This window comes from Gracilinanus agilis, chromosome 4 (genome assembly GCF_016433145.1).
Source record: "Gracilinanus agilis isolate LMUSP501 chromosome 4, AgileGrace, whole genome shotgun sequence".
NCBI lineage: Eukaryota > Metazoa > Chordata > Mammalia > Didelphimorphia > Didelphidae > Gracilinanus > Gracilinanus agilis.
This window is the reverse complement of record NC_058133.1, coordinates 425,110,499-425,130,364: the sequence shown is the minus strand read 5'-3', so window position 1 is coordinate 425,130,364 and position 19,866 is coordinate 425,110,499. Positions and strand designations below refer to the sequence as shown.

Here is a 19,866-nt window from a genome sequence, read left to right as displayed (position 1 = left end):
TATATACTCTCTCCCAGTATGGGAGCTTGGCATTCTTTACTGATTTCTAGTGATTCAAATGACCACCAGTGATATTGCCAGAAAGAAGCTAGAAAACATCTCTAAAACTTTTGAATATTTGGATAAACTATTGATAATAACAACCCAGGTTCTCTTTTTCCCATGCTACCATGGCTGCAGAAGGGGGGAATAGTTGATCTGGGAAGTGAACAGGTGGCTAAAAAGATGATTTCTGAAAATGGGATTTGGATTTCCAGGCTTAGCTGCTTGAATTAGGCACCCTGCTTAGGTCCTAATTCAGTGCTTTAGCTTCTGTTTTGAGCCTCCCTGGTTGACTCATTATTTCAGATTGGTTGTATCCTTTTTTAGGTTCTTTTTTTTTTATACTCTTACCTTCCATCTTAGAATTGATACAAAGAAGAGCAATTAAGGATAGGCAACAGGGATAAAGTGACTTGCCCAGGGTCACACAGCTAGGAAGTATCCGAGGTCACATTTGATCTTAGGACCTCCCATTTCTAGATTTGGCTCTTAGTCCAGTGAGGCCCACCTAGTTATCCTCATTCTCCTGTTTTAAGAAATTTAATAGTAGTGGCGGTGCTAACTGCGGTAGTAATAATGGTAGGGATTTTTGTTAAACAAGAGCATTTTTTACTGTATTAGGTGCAGAGGATACAAAGACAAAATACTCCTTGCCCTCGTGAAACTTAAATTCTTTGCACACGTGGGGGTGGTACAGATATCTGGATGTAAAGGAATAAGTAAATACAATGTCTATACTAAAGGATACAAAAGAGTTTGAAGAAGGAGACAGCACTAAGCCATGGTTGGGAGTCTACACTTGAGGTTTTTGAAGGAAACTACAATTTTAAGAGAAGAGTTCTTGTATCCTGGACAAGGGTTATAGAGAGAAGATGGAATGGCCCGAGTGAGAGCAAGTCGTTTGGACTGGAAAAGTTGGTGTAGCAAGAGGAGTAATAGGAAATAAGCTTGGCAAGGTAGTAAATGGGTGCCATGTCACAAAAAAGTCATTGATGATGTGATGATTTGGTATGCAAAGGGGTACTGCTGAAGATTGTCAGCAAAAGAAATGAAGGAAGAAACCAAGGACTAGGCTGTGAGTTGAGAAAACAGCTGTGAGAGATGCAGGAGAAGTGCTTTTAGACCCTTTAATGGTCCAAATTTTGCTCTGTGACTTATTCCCCTAACTGAATACAGCAGCGCCATTCTAAACAACCTGTTTCCTCTCGACTTCCAAATGTTGTTTGTTCGCTTACCCTAAAAGGGAAATCCCATGAACTTTGATTTTAACCAAAGGAGTAGCTTTCTTTCCTTTGGGATTGGTAGGTGAATCACAGCATTTTATTCAGGTCTCATGCATATTCTTTTGTGGTCTTAACAATGATTTTCCTTATGATCAGAAATTAATTGGAAAAAATCAATCAGAATTGCTTTCTTTGATGATTTCAATAACCATCCAAGGGGCCACTAGGATTGTGTGATTTGTCTCCTAAGAACTCAGAAGTGTTTTATTTTTGTCATTGTTTCCCTAAGAACTCAGAACAGGGCTTACCACAGAGTAGCCAGGGAAGAAATACTTGTATTGTTTTGAATTTAATTCATAGCAATTTCATGTCTTCATCCCAGGATCCTTGGCTAAGAGATCTTTCTTTGGCCTTGTGCTGTTAAATATTTTAATCAGTGACCTAAAGGAAGGCATGAATGCAAGGTTTATCAAGATTATTGATTAAACAAAGCTAGAAGGAGTAGCTAATATGACAGAAAGAGATAGACTCTAAAAATATGTTGATGGACCAGATTTTTTTTACCTTCCATTTTAGAATCAATACTGTGTATTGGTTCCAAGGCAGAGGAGTGCTAAAGGCTAGGCAATTGGGGTTAAGTGACTTGTCCAGTGTCGCACAGCTAGGAAGTGTCTAAGGCCACATTTGAACTCAGGACCTCCCATCTGTAGGCCTGTGACTCAATTCACTGAGACACCTAGTTACCCTCCAGTAGATTAGATTATTAAAACAGATCTTCTAAGGTGGAATTTTGTAGGGCACAAAGGTAAAGTGCTATACCTTTAGTTAAAAAAATATAAACTTATAACATAACATAAGATATATTAATACACATTAATATATTAATAATAATTATAATATAATATAAAAATATAAAAAATAGAACATTGCATCTAGAACAGTGATGGCGAACCTATGGCACAGGTGCCAAAGATGACATGCAGATCGCTCTCTGTGGGCACATGGCTCTCCTCTACCCCTTTTCTCCCCCAGTTCATTACTAGAAAGGCAGAGGGACTCAGGTGGAGATGCTCCCCTCCCCCTCTCCACTATGCCTAATGACATTAATTTTTTTTGAATTTATTAATTTAGAATATTTTTCCATGGTTACATGATTCATGTTCTCTCCCACCCCTCTTTTTTTTTTCCCCTTCCCAGGGCTGACAAGCACTTCCACTGGGTTATACATGTATTATTACTCAAAACCTATTTCCATATTATTCATATTTGTAATAGAATGATCTTTTAAAATCAAAATCCCCAATCATATAGCCATAGAACCACGTGATAAGTCATATGTTTTTCTTTTGCATTTCTACGCCCACAATTCTTTCTCTTGATGCGGATAACATTCTTTCTCATAAGTCCCTCAGGATTTTCCTGGGTCATTGCTTTGCTATTAGTAGCAGAGTCTGTTACATTTGATCATCCCACAATGTTTCACTTTCTGTGTACAATGTTCTCCAGGTTCTGCTCCTTTCACTTTGTATCAGTTCATGGAGGTTCTTCCAGTTCATCATTTCTTATAGCCCGATAGTATTCCATCACCATCAGATACCACAATTTGTTCAGCCGTTCCCCATTCAATAAACACACCCTCATTTTCCATTTTTTTTGCCAGCACAAAAAGCATGGCTATAAATATTTTTTTAATTAATATTTTATTTTTTAGAAAAATTTTCCATGGTTACATGATTCATGTTTTATAAATATTTTTGTACAAGCATTTTTCCTTATTATCTCTTTGGGGTACAAACCCAACAATGGTATAGCTGGATCAAAGGGCAATTAGTCTTTTAAAGCCCTTTGTGCATAATTCCAAATTGCCCTCCAGAATAGTTGGATCAGTCTGAAGACATTTTTTCACATCACCCATCCCTCTGCCTAGCAGCCCAAGGGGAGCACACAGGGGATAAGGTGGGCAGCTCATGGGCAACAGAGCTAGAGGGAAGCAGAGCACTCAGATCACTCCCCTCCCTGTCTCTACCCTCACTGAGGACATTCCTCACTTCACCCACCCCTCTACCCAGCACCCCATGGGAGCACTTCCTCCCTCCCCTGTGTGGGATCGGGGTGGGGGCAGGGGGCGCCCAGAACGTGGTCTCATGGTGGGCGTCAGTCATGGCACTTGGTCTGGTGGATGAGGTGGAGTGGGGCCCGGCACTCCATCTCCAAAAGGTTTGCCATCACTGATCTAGATGGCGAATCACTTGCAAAGAATCTCTGTTTTTTAGTGTACTGCAAAGTCCAATGGCAAGCAAAAAGGCTAAATGCAGTTTGGGGCACCATTGCAAGGCAGTGTTGAATGAAGAAGATTATAATTGTACACTCAGCTATATCCTGGTTAGATCATATTTAGAATATGTTCCATTCCATGCGCTACATTTTAGGGAAGATGTGTTGGAGAGTGACCAGAGGAGTGTAAACAGGATGCTGAAGGGTCTCAAGATTATGATAGCAGTAACCCCCATTGCCTACCCTTACCACTCTTCTGCCTTGGAGCCAATCCACAGTATTGACTCCAAGACAGAAGGTGAGGGTTTAAAAAAAAAAAAAAAAAAAGATTATGGCATTGCAGGAGACTTTTGAACCAGAACAGTCTTGGGAGCAGGGCTGACAGGGCATATGATGGCTTTAGTGTAAATATTTGAAAGGCTATCATGTGTAAGAAGGATGAAATTTGTTCTCCTTAGACGCAGAGACTAGATCTAAAAGCAGTGTGGATGCAAGTAATAAGCTACAGAGGCAGATTTAGACAGTGTAAGAAATGGAGTTGCCTCTGGAGGTCATGTTCCTCTTCACTGAGAGACTCTCAAGGGAAGGCTTTATGAGCCCTCGGTGGCAATATCGTAGAAAAGATTCTCGGTGTGGATCATACTTGGCGGCTTTGGTGTCCCTTCTAACCCTGCGTTTCTGGGATGTGTAAGGATATTGACAGGGCATCGTGAATTGGGATCCCCCCAATGTGTGAATCTTCTATGGAATTAATTGAACGAGAATCACAGGTATCCCCGGCGCCCTGGGGGCTTTGCGCCTTTCCAGACTGACTTGCTGACTCTCGCCCCTTCTGTCTCTGCAGCATCCGTTGGTGTTCGGCGCATGATCTCGGTGACAGAAATTAACAAAGGTTCTACCTATGGAAACAACGATAACAAGCAGAAACAAAAGTGATTGGTTCAGGGACTCCTTTTCATCCAAAGGGAACTTCAGAAAACTCTTGATTCTCCTCGGAAGGACAGAGTGATGAAGGTTGGATGAGAGACTACTGGTGATATATCTAAAGCCACCCTCCCGTTTGGGCAGGGGCTTGGTCTCAAAGCCAGATGGGGAAGAAGATGTATTCTAAATCCCCTCTCCTAACATTTTTTAAGCGGGTTTTCTTTCTTTTCCTCTCTGAGTGAGTGAATTGTGTGTGTGTGTGTGTGTGTGTGTGTGTGTGTGTGCGTGCGCGTGCGCACACGTGTGTGTATCCATATATGTGGAAGACCTATGTTTTATAATAATCCAAGACATACTTTGGGGGTGGGTAAGGGATCCCTTTCATCCTTTGGTGCTGAGTTTTCTGTAACCCCTCTAAAAGGTTACCAGAGATGGAGTAGAGAATGCTTTTACAAAGAAGATTAAATAATGCCTCCAAAAAAAAAAATTAACACGTATGTCTGGCACATCTGTGGTATATGTTTACACAGGCCTTCTTCACTCTCTTCCCTTTCCCTCTTCCTGGTGTGACATTTTTGTGATCTTTACTGCAAGGTGATTTGGAGACTGTTTAGACAGAGAGACAGACATATCATATACCAAGAGATCACGAAGCCACTTAAATGAAGCAGATGGATCATATGTACCCAAATCCTAGAGGATAGGATGATAGTCTAAGGATCTAGACTAATAGATATCCATGCCCAATAAGTCAGAATCAGCGTATGTTTGGAAAGGAGAATGAAATAGAGGATTGGGGCAGCTGTGTGGAAGCTTTTGAATGGCCAAAAAAAAAAGAAAAAAAAAAGCCTTTCTTTCCCCCATTTGATTCCTGGGTTACACACCCATGGTGTTTTTGCTGCTGTGATTTCTCTGGCTTCTGTCTTGTTTGTCTCCAAGTCACCACCAGCATGCCTGTGCCCTTCTTGCCCTCAAGACCAAATATAATACAATGACCTGGCAGATGACTGCCTTTTGTGGGTGTTCCCTTGTCCATGGCATCAGCTAACTGAAATGCAAAACTAAATACAAGCGTGAGTTCATGGCACAATCCAGAAATCTCATCCAATCGTGGACTTTCACTTGATTAAAGTGCTGTTTAGCCTTTTCTCATTGCTTTTTTTTTTTTTAAACATTATTAGCAGCTCTTGTTGAGCTACCAAAGTTCTGCTTTTGATCAGGGCAGTGGTCTGTCTTCTGTAACTCCTAATTTATTATACCAAAAGATTCTGTCCGTGAGGATTTGGGGCAGAATTTGGAGTGATGTCCGGTATGAAGGACCCCATGCTATCATCTTCTTGCTAATCAACATAGTCAACTGCTAGAAAAAGCAATAATTTACCCAAAAGAGAACTGTTTCATACAAGATAGGTTCCTTTGGGGACAACTGTACTTCAGGTAGTGACATCAATGTTACACTCAGTTTGGTACTTAAATAATAGATATGTATGACTCTGGTCCCTTCTGGTTAGTTTTCTGGAGATTTCTTTTCATGGACACCAACCCAAACCTATTCAGCACTAATGCAAATATTGATTCTTTGGCAAATATGAGTTTAAAGGCTCATTCTGTTTAGAGAGCTCCACTTTCAAATAACCTGATTCTTAACGTTGATTATGTTCTAGAGCAGCACTGGTGAACCTTTTAGAGTTCGCATGCCCAAACCGTACCTTCAAGCTGCCTATAAGCCCCCCACATTACTCCAGACAGCAGAGGAAGTGCTCGCATTGGGCTGCTGCATGGAGAGGCAGGGCATGTAAACATTGTTCCCAGGCACGGTGGGGAGAGGGAATGGAGCAGCCCCTTCCAGCATGCCAGGGCACATGTGCCCATGTACTCACTAACACTGTTCTAGAAGGTACGAGGCAGAGACTTTCCTATTTAAAGAGCTTTTGGTCGATGTGGGGAAGAACAAAATAGAAACAAATGCAAGCAAGAAACAGGTCTGATTATATTTTGGAGTTGTGACTGTCAATGAAGCCAATTTTGTATAAGGCTTGCACAGTCAATTTCATTATTTTATGTCACACCTTTGTGTATAGGTACATGTACACTAAGAGCAGAGTGACTTAAGAAATAAACACAATCCTCAACATTTTCTGATAACTAGATTACAGTGTCAAGAGACTAATCATGACTTATTTTTAAACCTGCCTTTGAATGTAAGACAAAGTGTAAAGGGAGAATGTTCTCGTTCATATCGGTGGTAGTCATTTTAATAACCAAATACTGGATGTGATCTGGAGCTTCCACCATCTTTTATCATCCATTTGTTGTTCCTTAATAACTCTAGAGCATAAAATATTGTCCCCATATTTAAGGAATTTTTCTTTTCTTTGATGAGAGTCACTGGATTGGAAATTGCCTTTTATTCCAATTTGACAGAGTCTTTTCACCTCTCGTTGCTCCCGCTTCTTTCCAGGTTGAACCCATTCAACAAAGCAATGGTAAAGACCCCAACAAAAATGAAAAAACCCAAGGGGCGATTGTTTCTTTTCTGAGTTAAGGAACTGTGGATTAAGACTCTCTCCCTCATTTCTTCTTAGTATCTGTTGGACATCCTTATCTTGGGAAATGTGAGCCCTATCTAGGACTTTCTTACAAAACCAGGGATTATGGGGGGAGGAGAATAAGTATTTGTTGAAACTTCCTTACCCTTAGCTTTAATATATGGGTTCTTTTATAGTTGAAAATGGGACCAGGAATTTACATTTTAGATCTATATATTTGAAACTTATAACTAGGCAAGTACTATATCTTAGTGATATTAGTACCTGCCTCATTAACAGCTGATTACCAGTCTGTCTGTCCCCATAACTAATCAGGGCACAGAATTTAATAAACTTTATTTGGAGATTAAACATGGAAAGGAAGCTTATTTGCAGATGAAGACTCTTCAGGAAAATGCTGAGAATTTCTGAAGGTGACTTGTTTTATGGGAAAGATGAAAGTAGGCAAAAAACAACTTTACTTGGGGAGCTGGTCAGTACAGCCCACTTTCATTTTCAATATTGGTCATCTCCTACAGTCACGACATCTCTTTAAATGCTTGCAGCAGCCATGCCCATTTTTTAAAATCGAAAGTTAAATTGCTCTGAGAAAAGACAATTTAAATGGCAAACATAAGTGTGTCCAGGATTTAGTGTCCTGCCATTATCGATAATGAGCCTGACCCCTTATATTATAATATATGAGTTCACAGTAAAGACTCGCTTGTACTTCCTCTAATGGCAGGCACCAGAATGGTGGAGAGTCCCAAAAAGACACATACTGGACTACAGGATATACTTTATTTTTAAATTTGAGCAAGCTGATGTTTTGGGGAGTCATAACACTTCAGCAAAATAATGAAGCTACACTGTGAAGAATCTGCCTCAGGATCATAAATTTTATAGCTGGAACAGACCTCGGAAGCCATCTAATCTAGTCCCCTTATTTTACAGATGAGGGAATTGAGGCCCAGAAAGAGCTGGAAAATTAATATAGATTGCCCTGCTCAATTCTTAACTCCCCTATTCCCTGCTAGAGATTTATCTCAGATAAAAGAAGTTATCATTCTAATCGATGGATGTATCACACATTCCTTAGGTTGGGATAAGTGAATTTAAAAGCCTGCTGGGCTTTCAGCCTATTTAGAAAAGAAAAAAAAAATCCAACATCAACACGGGCTAGTGAATAGTATCATTAAAGGATTTTATCACCTCCTTTTTAGTTCTGTGAAACATAATTTAAAAGCAAGATCTACCCATAATCAGAGTTTCGACTATATATTGTTACCCAGTCCTTCTTTCCCTGAAGCTTTTGGGTGAAGTGTGTGTAACCCTGCCTGGAAAAGGTACTTGCCAAAATGTAATAAAATTCTTCTGATTTACTGTAATAAAAGTCGTACATATTGTCGTCATTAGGCATCAGTGTTTATCCTCCATAAGTGACTGTGTTTTACAATTGCCTTAACAAAAGTAGTCTTAATTTTGTTTACACGGGAAAAAAATAAAAACAACTGAAGTACAATGATTTTATTGTTGTTGCCATTGTCTCTGTTGTCCAATTGTCGGGGGTCTCGGCTTTGATGCGTGTGGGTGGGTAGACAAGATGGGTTATGTGTGCTGGTTCTAAAAATGGAAAACTGTCATTCCTGTTAGTGACCTTTTAAAAATAGCCTTTATGGGGGCATCTGGGCGGCTCAGTGGATTGAGAGCCAGACCTAGAGACGGGAGGCCTCAGGTTCAAATGTGGCTAGCTGTGTGACCCTGGACAAGTCACTTAACCCCCATTGCCTAGCTCCAACCATTCTTCTGCCTTAGAACCAATATAGCAATCAAGCCATCTCATGTATTTATTGAGTGTTTTAAAAGAACTTCCATTAATGGTTACACAAATATAATGTCCAAACTTTGAGGAGAATGGGACACTTGAAATTTGGGATTGTGTTTGGAAAAGAATACATACTATTGAGTTTAAGACGGAAGGTAAGGATTTTTGTTTTTTTTGTTTTTTTTTTGTTTTTTTAACAACAGCCTTTAATTCTGTAAATTCTCAGGTTTGAACAGAGTACAAAAGCACTCAATTGACTTGAGTGAAAAGAACATGTATAATTTGGCTTTGGGTTCCTAGCTATACTGCTTTCAAATAATAATCAAGTCATCTCATACATTTATTATCTCCTCCTCCTCCTCCTCCTTTTTTAAAATTAAACTCTTACCTTCCGTTTTGGAGTCAATACTGTGTATTGGCTCCTAGGTGGAAGTGTGGTAAGGGTGGGCAATGGGGGTCAAGTGACTTGCCCAGGGCCACACAGCTGGGAAGTGTCTGAGGCCAGATTTGAACCTAGGACCTCCCGTCTCTAGGCCTGGCTCTCAATCCACTGAGTTACCCAGCTGCCCCCACATTTATTATTTTCAAAGAATTTCCACGAACACTTACTTAAACATGATGTCCCCATTGGAAATAGAATGGAATACGGGTTTAGGGATTGTGTTTGGAAATGTTTCCCACTTCACAGCTGTCTCCTGGGAGGAGCAGCAAAGGGAAAGGATTTGGAACTCAAAATTAAAAAAAAAACCAAAACGAATGACATTTGGGATGGTAGACCGTATCACGTTTGCTTCATGCGAGGCAAAATGGTGGCTGCTTGGATTTAAATTTGAAAAGGACTAAAATGTGTCTGTCGTCTGCTCTTCAAAGAGGGGGAAGTTTCTTCTGCCTTTCTTTGCATCCCAAGCACTGGGCACAGTACCTGGAACGGAGCCGGCAGGGTTGACCAACTTTATTTTAAAAAAATAATCATCTTGGCGATGACCTGCTCAGTTAGTGAGTTGGTCTGTGAACCAAAAGCCAGGGATTTTTTTTCCTTTTGCTGACTTAATTGAGTGCCTATAGGCAAAACCCCTAATTTCTCTTTTTGCTCCTCTCACCTCTGCTTCCATTTCTGTGTTAATTAACAAGAAATTGGCTGTGATCTCTGCACATCAACGATGAATAGGTGAAGATCGGCTTCCTAGGCTCTGACTGAAGTCGATTCGCTCATCTTAGCACAGCTTTGATTAAGTGCCTCGCACTGCCGAGGGAGGGTTTGTCTGTCCAGAGAGCCGGCGGGGACGGCATTCTGGCCCCAAAGCGGGTAAGTCAGTTTGAAAACATGAGTTTGTTTCAATGCGATTCTGTATTCGGGAACCACTTGAGCAGAGCCCAGACCTGATATTTGCTGGTGTGTGATTTCGTCTGTGAGGAACAAGAACACAGAAAACTGCAGCCTCCGTCCGGCCCAAACTGCACAGAGCAGGAGGAGAGGAGGACCGATGGGCCACCCTCCTCCGTAGGTGGGGCTCAGCTTGCATCTGATGGCACATCACTCTCCTTCCACCACTTCCTTCCTAATCCCGTACGAGATATAACCTTTAGGAGGCTCGCTCCCACCTGCAAGCCTCGGGTCTTTTTCCAGATAAAGTGCCACAAGATGTATTTTCTGGTCCAACAGGAGATGTGGGCGGAGAAGGGCAGCTCCAGGGTACTCCGCTCCCCCCAAACTCCCACTTTCTTTCATAGGGGGATCCCAGAGTTTTGAGCCAGCAAGGCCTGCCTGTAGACCATCCGCTGGGCCAGCCTGGCCCTACGGGAACCAGAGAAGGTGCCGCACAGCAGCCCAAGGCTGAGGACTGCCACTATTGTACCATATAGGTAGTTCTTCGTCAGTAAACGTGTATAAAAAAATGTCCTAGCATTCCTGAGGGACTTAGGAGAAAGAATGCTATCCACGTTGAGAGAAAGAAAAACACTTATCACTCGTTTATATGGGTATAGGATTTGGGTTTGGGGCTTTAAAAGATCCCTCTATAGCAAAAATGAATACAATGGAAATAGGTAGCAAGTGATAACATTTATACGACCCAGTGGAATTGCTTGTTGGCTCTGGGAGGGGGAAGAAAAGAAAATGAATCATGTAAACACGGAAAAATATTTTTATAATAAATAAAAATTTTCTTAAATGTCCTCCAGTCTTTTTTAGGTCTGAATCCAATTTGTATCACCGCTGATGTTTTTCCTATCTCTAGTCTCTCCGCACACGCTTCGGTTTTACAAAATCTCGAGTCACGTGATTTTAGAAATGTAAGTCCGGATTGCTTCTAAAAGCAATAAGCCTCGGGCGGAGTGGAAGCAAAACCGGGTGACCCGGAACTTAAATGGCACGAGCTGACTAAGGGCTTCATCTGCGCTCTTCTGACCAGTGACTGGATAGCTCTGGGCAGCAGCACAGGTGACTGACTGCTAAGTAGGATGGCATTTCTGGCTAGGAATAAGGAAGTGACCTAGAACTTAATTTACATTCAGGTTTTTGGGGTTTTTTTGTGAGCATGTCCTGGAAGAGGAGGAAAATGGGTGATGGATGAGTGGACTAATTTCCTCCCCCTCCTAAAGGCGTAACGGGATCGCTCCAGGGAGCCAAGATCACTTCCTGACCAAGGGCTTCCTTTGCGTTGGGTCACTACAGGGGATATTACCGCAGGGATAGGGCGGCAGAATGACCAAGGAAGGGTTTGTTGAGTTCAGGAGCTGAAAATGACGAAGGGAACCTTTCAGAGAGCAACAGTCCCAAAAGACATCAAAGAGCGAGCTCCAAATTGCATTAGAGATCCCTGAGAGTTCAAGGGTCTGCTCTGCAGAGGGGATTCACAGGTAATGCTTCTGAGATAAGTTATTTGTGTAATCTGAAAGGGGTTCTGGGTCAATCTGTGCTGAGAGGTTGGGAATTATCATTTTCCCCCTCCGAAATGGGCCATGGGAATAACTTCAAGGAATAGGGCAATAGGATGACTTTGGGCAAGAAGGGAAGTAGCTGGGTGACCAAGGGTTTAATTTGTGTTGGGGTCCAAAGGCATGACTAGAGTGCTTGGGAGCTTGAAAGGACCCGACAGCTTGGTGTCTGCTGACCCAGAGGGTGAAAACCGGAGTCACCTCCATGCCAAGAGAAGAGTAGGTCTTCATCGGGGACCTTTTCATTATGCCACCAAGTCCCCAGTGGGGAGAAGAAGCATAGACAATAACAATTAAATACCAATGAATGTATTTAGTACCTTTTGCGATGCTGACTGTCCTTTGTAAATGAGTTTTCATCATCTAAAAGCCAATGGACAATAAAATGCTTCCTTCAAGCAGGTATATATGTAAACTAAAACAATTTCATCAATCAAAAAATTTCATAGCAGTGCTGATACCTGGATATGTGAATAAATAGCTTCACCAGCCAATTTTTAACAAAAATTTTAGAGTAGCATGGTTTTTTAAAATGGTCCTTAGTGATACTCAATATCAGAGTGAGACATCATGGTAGAGTGATTTGAGCATTCAGAGGGCTTGGGTTCAAATCCAAGTCCTGCCACTTCTTCTGATCTTCTGGTTGTGTTGATCAGTCACTTTGTAAAGCTGGCAAACAGAAGGCCAGCAGACTTGTTCAGCTTGGCCAAGAAGGCAGAATTAGGAGCAATGAGGTAATTTAGGTTTGATGGCAGAAATAATTTCTCATAGGGCTGTCCATGAGTGTAATGGTCATCCTGGAGAGGTCTTCAGGCAGAGGCTGAAGTAGAAGGGATCAGGTCCGTGCTAGACTGGACAGCTCCTCGGTGCCTTACAACAGGAGATCCTGTGACCACTCCACTCCTTCCTAGTGATGGTACCAGAAAGGTAAGAAAGACCTGTTAGGCAAGTGCCCTAATCATTCTGGCAAATTTGTTAAATTACGTACAAATCAGTCACCTAATCTCTTCATTTTTCCTTTTGATCTTTATTGAAATAACTTTAGAGCTAATTAACCAAGTCCCCAAAAGCTTGTTTTAACGATCCTTTGACTCCTTCTTTGCTCTTCAAGTATGTCCCCTTGCTTGGTGAATACTTGGGTAAAAATACTGGTATAAAAAATAGAACAGCCCAAGCAAAGCTTCCTAAAATAAACCATTTATTGAGAGAAAAACAAAAAAAAACTTTTTTCCTTAATTTTCATTATTTAGCTCTTGCATAACAAATCTGAAGCCGACCCAAAAAAAAAAAATAGGATAAAGGTTCACAGTCAGTGCACTCAAATAGGATATTAAAAAACAAGGTCCAGCACGCCTGGTAACATGACAACTTTTTTTGAACCTAGAAAGGTCAAAAATACTATGTATTAATATGACAGTTCTCCATCATGTGAGGGACAGAGCAGACAAAGAAGGAAATGGTCCATGTACAGTAGTAATGGCACTTTGACTTTCACACTCTGCAGACACGGTCACACATGAGCATCACGTGCCATGTGAGAGATGGGAGCAGCAGGAGAAGTGACACTCGTCACCTGTGCAGTCTTCAGTCGCGGTAGGTTCAAAACGTTCATGCCGTTTCTCAACACAGTCTTCATGTAAATATTACATACAGTAGCGAGTAAGGGAATTTGTCCAAGTACATACACTACTGGGTCACATACTGAATAGCTTCATTCTTCATCTGTGCAAACCTGTGAATAGAGAGAGAAGATGAAGGACTGAGCAAATGGTAGCTGGGGAAAGTCATGACTACTCACAGGTCAGTTTCACAAAAGATTACTGGTAATAGTAATTCTACATGTTTTTTAATCTCAGGTGACTAGAAATTACTCATATTTTCTAGCTAAGGAAAATACAATTTTTGGACCCATCTTGATTTTCATATTCTTGTTGCCAAATGAAATTAAAACCTGCGTAAGATCACTCAAGTATATGAGCCTAATGGACTCACTTTTAAGTATTTTGGATTATTGGTGATCAATAATATTATTACTTATATATAAAAATGAGGTACATTTAATGCCTGAGTATCTTTAGTACTCATTCCTATCCCTTTCCCAAATCACAATAGTAGGCCAAACCTTGACAAACGAATGGTCGAGGAGCTGGCTAGCTGTCCATCTCATCTTTGGATCACTTTCGAGGCAATGTGAGAGGAAATCTTTTCCTTCAGGGCTTATCCTTTCAGGGATGGGTGGCTTATGTCCCATTCCAACTTTATACATGATCTGAAAGTTGTGCTCATACTCATGCCAAGGCCTCTATAAAAAGATAAAATTCCATTTTTAGGAAACCTCACACAAAACAAGGAGTTTGCATGTTAATCATATACGTGACTTTTACTATAGGATTTATTATTCTATAGAAATCACATTTTTAGGCAAAAAAAGATATTTAAGGGGGCAAATGTGGACATGGAAAAATGATTAGTAATATACAAATGTATAATTACTTATCCTACTACTTGGATTTTGAAGCAAATCACCCCCAAATACTATCACTATAAATCTTGTTATTTATAGTACTGGCTACTTCACTATAATTATAGGATTTAATCTATATTCTAGCTGCCAAACAATCTTTTCTAAGTAAGCTAAGTAACTGTTTCAAACTTCCTTTTTTAAAAACCCTTACCTTCTGTCTTAGAATCAATATTATGTACTGCTTCTAAGGCAGAAAATCGGAAAGGGCTAGGAAATGGGGGTTAAGTGACTTTCCTAGGGTCACACAGCTAGGAAGTGTCTGAGACCACATTTGAACCCAGGACTTCCCATCTTAGGATCAAGCTGTTTCAAACTTTAGGTAAAATGTAGTAACATGAAGGGTGAAGCTCTTTATATATTTGGTTCCTGTAAAATTAAATTAATACTAATATAACAATATGTAATCTTTCAATAATAAGCATAACAACTAACAATTAGCTTACTATATGTAATTGTAAAAGCACTTACTATGTGCCAGGCACTGTACAGTTTTAGAATTATGTCATTTGATTCTCACACATGGGAGGCAGGTACAAGTATTATCCCCATTTTATAGATGAGGTAGCTGAGGCAGACAGTTAACTGACTTGGTCAGGGCACAAAGCTAGTAAGTGTCTGAGGCTAGATTTGAACTCAAGGCCCAGTGCTCTATCTACTGTGCCACCTAGTTCTTGCTATGCTCTATTTATAGATATCTTTTTGTGTGTTTGTGCTATAAGTTTATCCAAGGATGTGGTTTTTTCCCTAAGTTAATATTTTACTGAGCTCATGTGAAAAAATATTTCATGTTCTCAGCAGAAAGAGTAATAAGCCTTCAATAACCTACCAACCACTAATGTTAAGGCAAAGCCATAAAAATTAAGTTACCCCAAAAAAGTTAAGTTTTCTTCTACTGACCACACTGGTCCAATTCATAATATTCTACTGAGAGAGATTAGGCAGAAAGCACAAAACAATGCCTTATAAAAAACCTTAGGCAAGTGAATTAAAGAAGTATGTTTATCTAGATCTCTATATAAAGTCTAGATCAGTTTCTCTGAAACATAAAGGAATTTTCTGATGGTATGATGAATACTGAACAATGAAAAGGGCAAATGAAAGGATAAAAAGTCCTTCAGGAAACCAAGAAAATTAGCTGCATGTGTAATGTGAGACTGAAGCAACAAATAGATTTTGTGGGAGAATATTGCTGAGACTCAGTCATAAGTGTGGTTTGTCTACACAGCAGAATTATTATTCCTAAATGACCCCATTTCCTGTTGTCAGATTTTTTGAGACCAGGAGACTACTACTCAGCACTGCCAACTAGCTTTTGCCACTTCTTTTTATACATCCTTTAGAGGGAGCTGTATAAACTACATTTTTCACAAAATAAACTCCCTTCTTTAGTGTGTGATGCTTATTATTATATTAGGAAAACAAATGTAAAATGACCCAATAGCAAGATGGTAAACATGTTATACAATGACAAGAATAACTCTTTGGTATTATTTTACCAAGGGTGAGTGGTAAATTGTTTGCACAAGGAACTTTATTAAAAAAGCAGGGTAAGGGGGCAGCTGGGTAGCTCAGTGGATTGAGAGCCAGGCCTAGAAATGGGAGGTCCAAGGTTCAAATCTAGCCTCAGACACTTCCTAGCTGTGTGACCCTGGGCAAGTCACTTGACCCCCATTGCCTACCCTTACCACTTTTCTGCCTTGGAGCCAATACACAGTATTGACTCCAAGACAGAAGGTAAGGGTTTAAAAAAAAAAAAAAAGCAGGGTAAACTAGTGCTTTTCCTTCTTTAAAAGGACACATGCTCTGTCCACTTTTGTAAACAGTAATGTGGTAAGCAGAGTGAAATGTCCTGGTCAGCTTTCTGCTTCCTGATGGCATGATCAGCAACATCTGTAAAAAGGGACGGGAATGTCTGCCCTCATCCTCTGAGCTTCTTAGGATGATGGAATATGTCTGGTCTTCTTACTGCCCTTCATCTGAACACCTTCACACTTTCGTAAGGGCTCTCCCTCCTGCTTGGAAGGTACCCCTTCTCTGGCCCTTAGAAGATCTTTTGAGGACAGGAATCTTAGTCTTTGTATTCCCCTTTTATTCTGTCGCCTGGCCCATAGTAAGAACTTGCTAAATGCTTGCTGATCACTGACTGGTGAATATGTACAAATATAGTGCCATCATTGATGATAACCAATTAGCTAGGGGAAAAAAATCCCAAAGCTATCTAAATAATTTTTGTCCATGCTTACTTAACATCTATTCCTAGTAAAAGACAGCTAAAGCTAAACAGTGAGTGTCCACCATGCTCTTTTTTCCTTCCTCAGAAATTTACCTGTGAAGTCTGGTATTGCTAGCTCTACATTTGGCAATCTAGATAAGAAGCTGTAGGAACATGTCATTTTTTTTGGGGGGGGGGGGTGGTGGTCAATCAAGAAGCATTTATTGAGTATCTGCTATTTGTCAGGCAATGTGCTAAGGATACAAAGAAAGGTGGAAAAATGGTTCTTGTTCTTAAGGAGCTCAGAATCTAATAGGGGAAACGATACATAAGCAACCATATTTTTATGGACAAGCTAAATTGGAGAGATTAGCATTAAGGGGCATCATGAAATACTTCTAGTAGAAGATGGGATTTGAACTTGAAGGAATCTAGGGAAATAAGGGGGCAAAGATGAGGAGGGAGAAGATTCCAGGATTAGAGGACAGCCAGTGAAAATTTGTCTTGGGCAAGGATCACAGAACCATGATGATGCACAGGGTGTAAATAGACTGGAAAGGTAGGAGGGAGCCAGATTATGAAGGGATTTGAATGCAAAACTGGATTTTATTGAGTAGGGAGGTAACAGAGAGGTGGTGAAAGACCTGAGGCAGGAGATCATGAGGGCTTATACTAGGGTGATGACAGTATCAGAGGAGAGAAGGGGGCAGAGATGAAAGATGTTACTTGTTAGGCTCCCAGGTATCATAGACATATGTGTGATACTATCACATATGTAGCTTTATGTGATATAGTTTAGGGTTTGAATTAACACTCAAAATTAACAAGTTAATTAAGAAATGAGTGCTTACTGCTGACATCACATTTTTTATAATCCTCATAACCACCCTTTGATGTAGATAGTGTAGACATTATTTTATAGACAAGGAAACTGAACAGCACAAAACAAAAACAAAAAAAACAAAACAAACAAAAAAAAAACCAAGTGATTTACCCACAGAAACAAGAAAACATGAATAAGAGCTTGATTTGGAGTCAGATATATTAAGTGTTCTCTTACAAATGAGAAGCATCTGTTGTAAAAGTAAGTAAAAGTAAGGGCTATTTTCTCTCTAGATGGGCAAGGAGGCCATTCTTCATACCTGGTCTGGGGACTTAAATTTCTTATGAGAAGTTGGTGCTCCACAGGTTTGACAGAATTCATACTATAGTGAGAGTTGATGCACCTCTGGATATTGCCACCATGACAGATGTGGAAGCAGAGGGGAGCCTCATACACTAATTAATACAATTAATGTTGTAAACTTATAATTATACTCTTCATGATTACTGAGTAGTCTTCTTTTGTTAAGTATTTTACCACTTATGATTGTCTTAATTTATTCCAAAAGTGAGCCAGAAGCATTGGAACTGCCTGAGTTAGGCTCACCCCAAAATCTGAATTCATTATAAATTTTGTTACCTAAACTCACCTGGGTCCTTGCCCTTTTACTCCAATTTCTCTTTAACTGATTCTTTAATTCCCTACAATAGCTATTCCAAACCTTTTCTCTTTAAGCTTCCCAAACTTTTCATTCTCCCTACCTTCCTCAGAAGGAGATCTTCCCTCATAGGTCATTTATCATTTATTTCTTTGTTATCCTATTCTACATCTCAGAACTGCTGAACACTATTCTTTCCTCCTTTTCTGACACTATCTTTCCTCTCCGATGAAGAGATGGACCTTGTCCTTCCTAAGGTCCATTCCTGTACTTTGTACCCTTGAGTCTATCCTCTTCAATGCTCTCAAGTAGACTGCCTCCACACAAATACATATGTCCAATCAGATGGACTGTCTCTCCCTTTATTCTTCTAGTTGTCTGGATGTTCCTCAGTCTCCTTTTTTTAAACATCATCTATATCCTGTTCCCTAACTGGAGGTGCACCTCAAGGGTTTGTCCTAGGTTCTCTTCTCTCTTTTTGAACTCACTGGATTCCTTGGGTTCAATGATCATCTCTACATAAATGAATATCTATAGATATATCTTGAACTCTCTCTCTGAGTTCCAGTCTCATATACTTCAAAAGACCCCTAATTCGTTTCCCTGCATCAAATTTCTTCTTCTCAAACCATTTTCTATTCAGCTGCCAAAGTGATAGTCCTGGAGCAAGAGTCTGACTATGTTACTATCCTGCTCAGTAAACTGTAAAATGACTCCCTATTTAAAAATGGAATTAATTTTAATTGGCTTTCCTGTAGGTGCCTCAAACTCAATGCTTCTAAATGAACTCTTTCCCCTAAAAATCCTTAGAAAACTTCTTATTCCTGACGGTGAATCCACCATAATTCCAGTCACCAAAGTTTGCTGTCTTATAATCCCCCTTCAACCCACATATCCAATCAGTCATCAGATCTTGTCCCTTCCATAATCTCCTTACAAACCTGCCACTCCAGTTCAGATTCTCACTCTATCTTGTTAGGACTAATCCAACAGCATATCTGTTCCTCCTGCTTCAATATCTCTCTATACAAAGTGATTTTTCTAAAGCACAGGTCTGACTTATCCCACCCTTCCATCCTACAGATGCTTCTGACTTCTAGTATCAAATACAAATTTCTCTGTGTGAATTTAATACTCTTCACCATTTGATCTCAACCTATCAGTTTCAGCTCTATTACTCTGTTCCAGTAATCTATGATCTAGCCTTACTAACCATTTACTGTTCTTCACACCGTACTTTCCTACCCTCTGGCACAAAGCTTATCCTGGTCTCCCTGGCTTTCAGGCAGCCTCCCAAGCTACCTTGCATCTGCTTTATACATATTTTGTATCTACATCCACATCCACATTGTCTTCCTCTATGAAGTATAATAAGCTCCTCAAGAAAGGCAAGGACCAGTTCCGTCTTAGTCCCAGTACAGTTCCTGGCACACGGCAGCAGTATGTGCTTGATAAATCACACTGTCCAAATGTGTCTTTAGAAGCCACATTTTGCTATTCCTGATGCTGCTCACCTTGTGATGCCTGACAAAACAAGAACCCAAAGGAGAAAGTGACAAGAGGTAAAATTAATTCCTCTTTATGCCCCCCAAAATATGGAGCTATATATATAAACTAACAAAATAAGCCATCAAACTTATTTACATGAGTTTTAGATGTGTGAGAGACTAAATAAGAGCAAATATTTTTCTGTTTAAAATCCAAATACACACATTATCAATCTTTTCTCTCTTTTTCTTGGGACAAAACATTTTCTTCAATGTCTTTCCATGATATCCCTTCAGGGGGCAAAGATCCTTTTAATCATATTTACGTCTAGCAGGAAAAGGGTCTCTGAGGCTTGAATAACAAATACCATTACTAAATTGATGATTATAATTTCTTCCATAGTGAGTA

General features: G+C 40.2%; 2 protein-coding genes across 2 annotated transcripts in view; one reads left to right on the top strand and one right to left on the bottom strand.

The window, feature by feature from the left end:
• The window catches only part of AGPAT4 (1-acylglycerol-3-phosphate O-acyltransferase 4), a 127,684-nt gene extending 123,013 nt beyond the window's left edge, over window positions 1-4,671 (top strand). Inside the window, exon 8 of the mRNA XM_044671821.1 lies at window positions 4,384-4,671. Coding sequence (XP_044527756.1) covers window positions 4,384-4,475 — 92 coding nt within the window. The 3' untranslated portion in view covers window positions 4,476-4,671. The remainder of the gene's footprint in view (window positions 1-4,383) is intronic.
• An 8,108-nt stretch (window positions 4,672-12,779) lies between these two features.
• MAP3K4 (mitogen-activated protein kinase kinase kinase 4) overlaps window positions 12,780-19,866 on the bottom strand; it is a 140,896-nt gene continuing 133,809 nt past the window's right edge. Inside the window, exons 26-27 of the mRNA XM_044671820.1 lie at window positions 13,876-14,055; window positions 12,780-13,485 (exon numbers count right to left, since the gene is read on the bottom strand). Coding sequence (XP_044527755.1) covers window positions 13,465-13,485; window positions 13,876-14,055 — 201 coding nt within the window. The 3' untranslated portion in view covers window positions 12,780-13,464. The remainder of the gene's footprint in view (window positions 13,486-13,875; window positions 14,056-19,866) is intronic.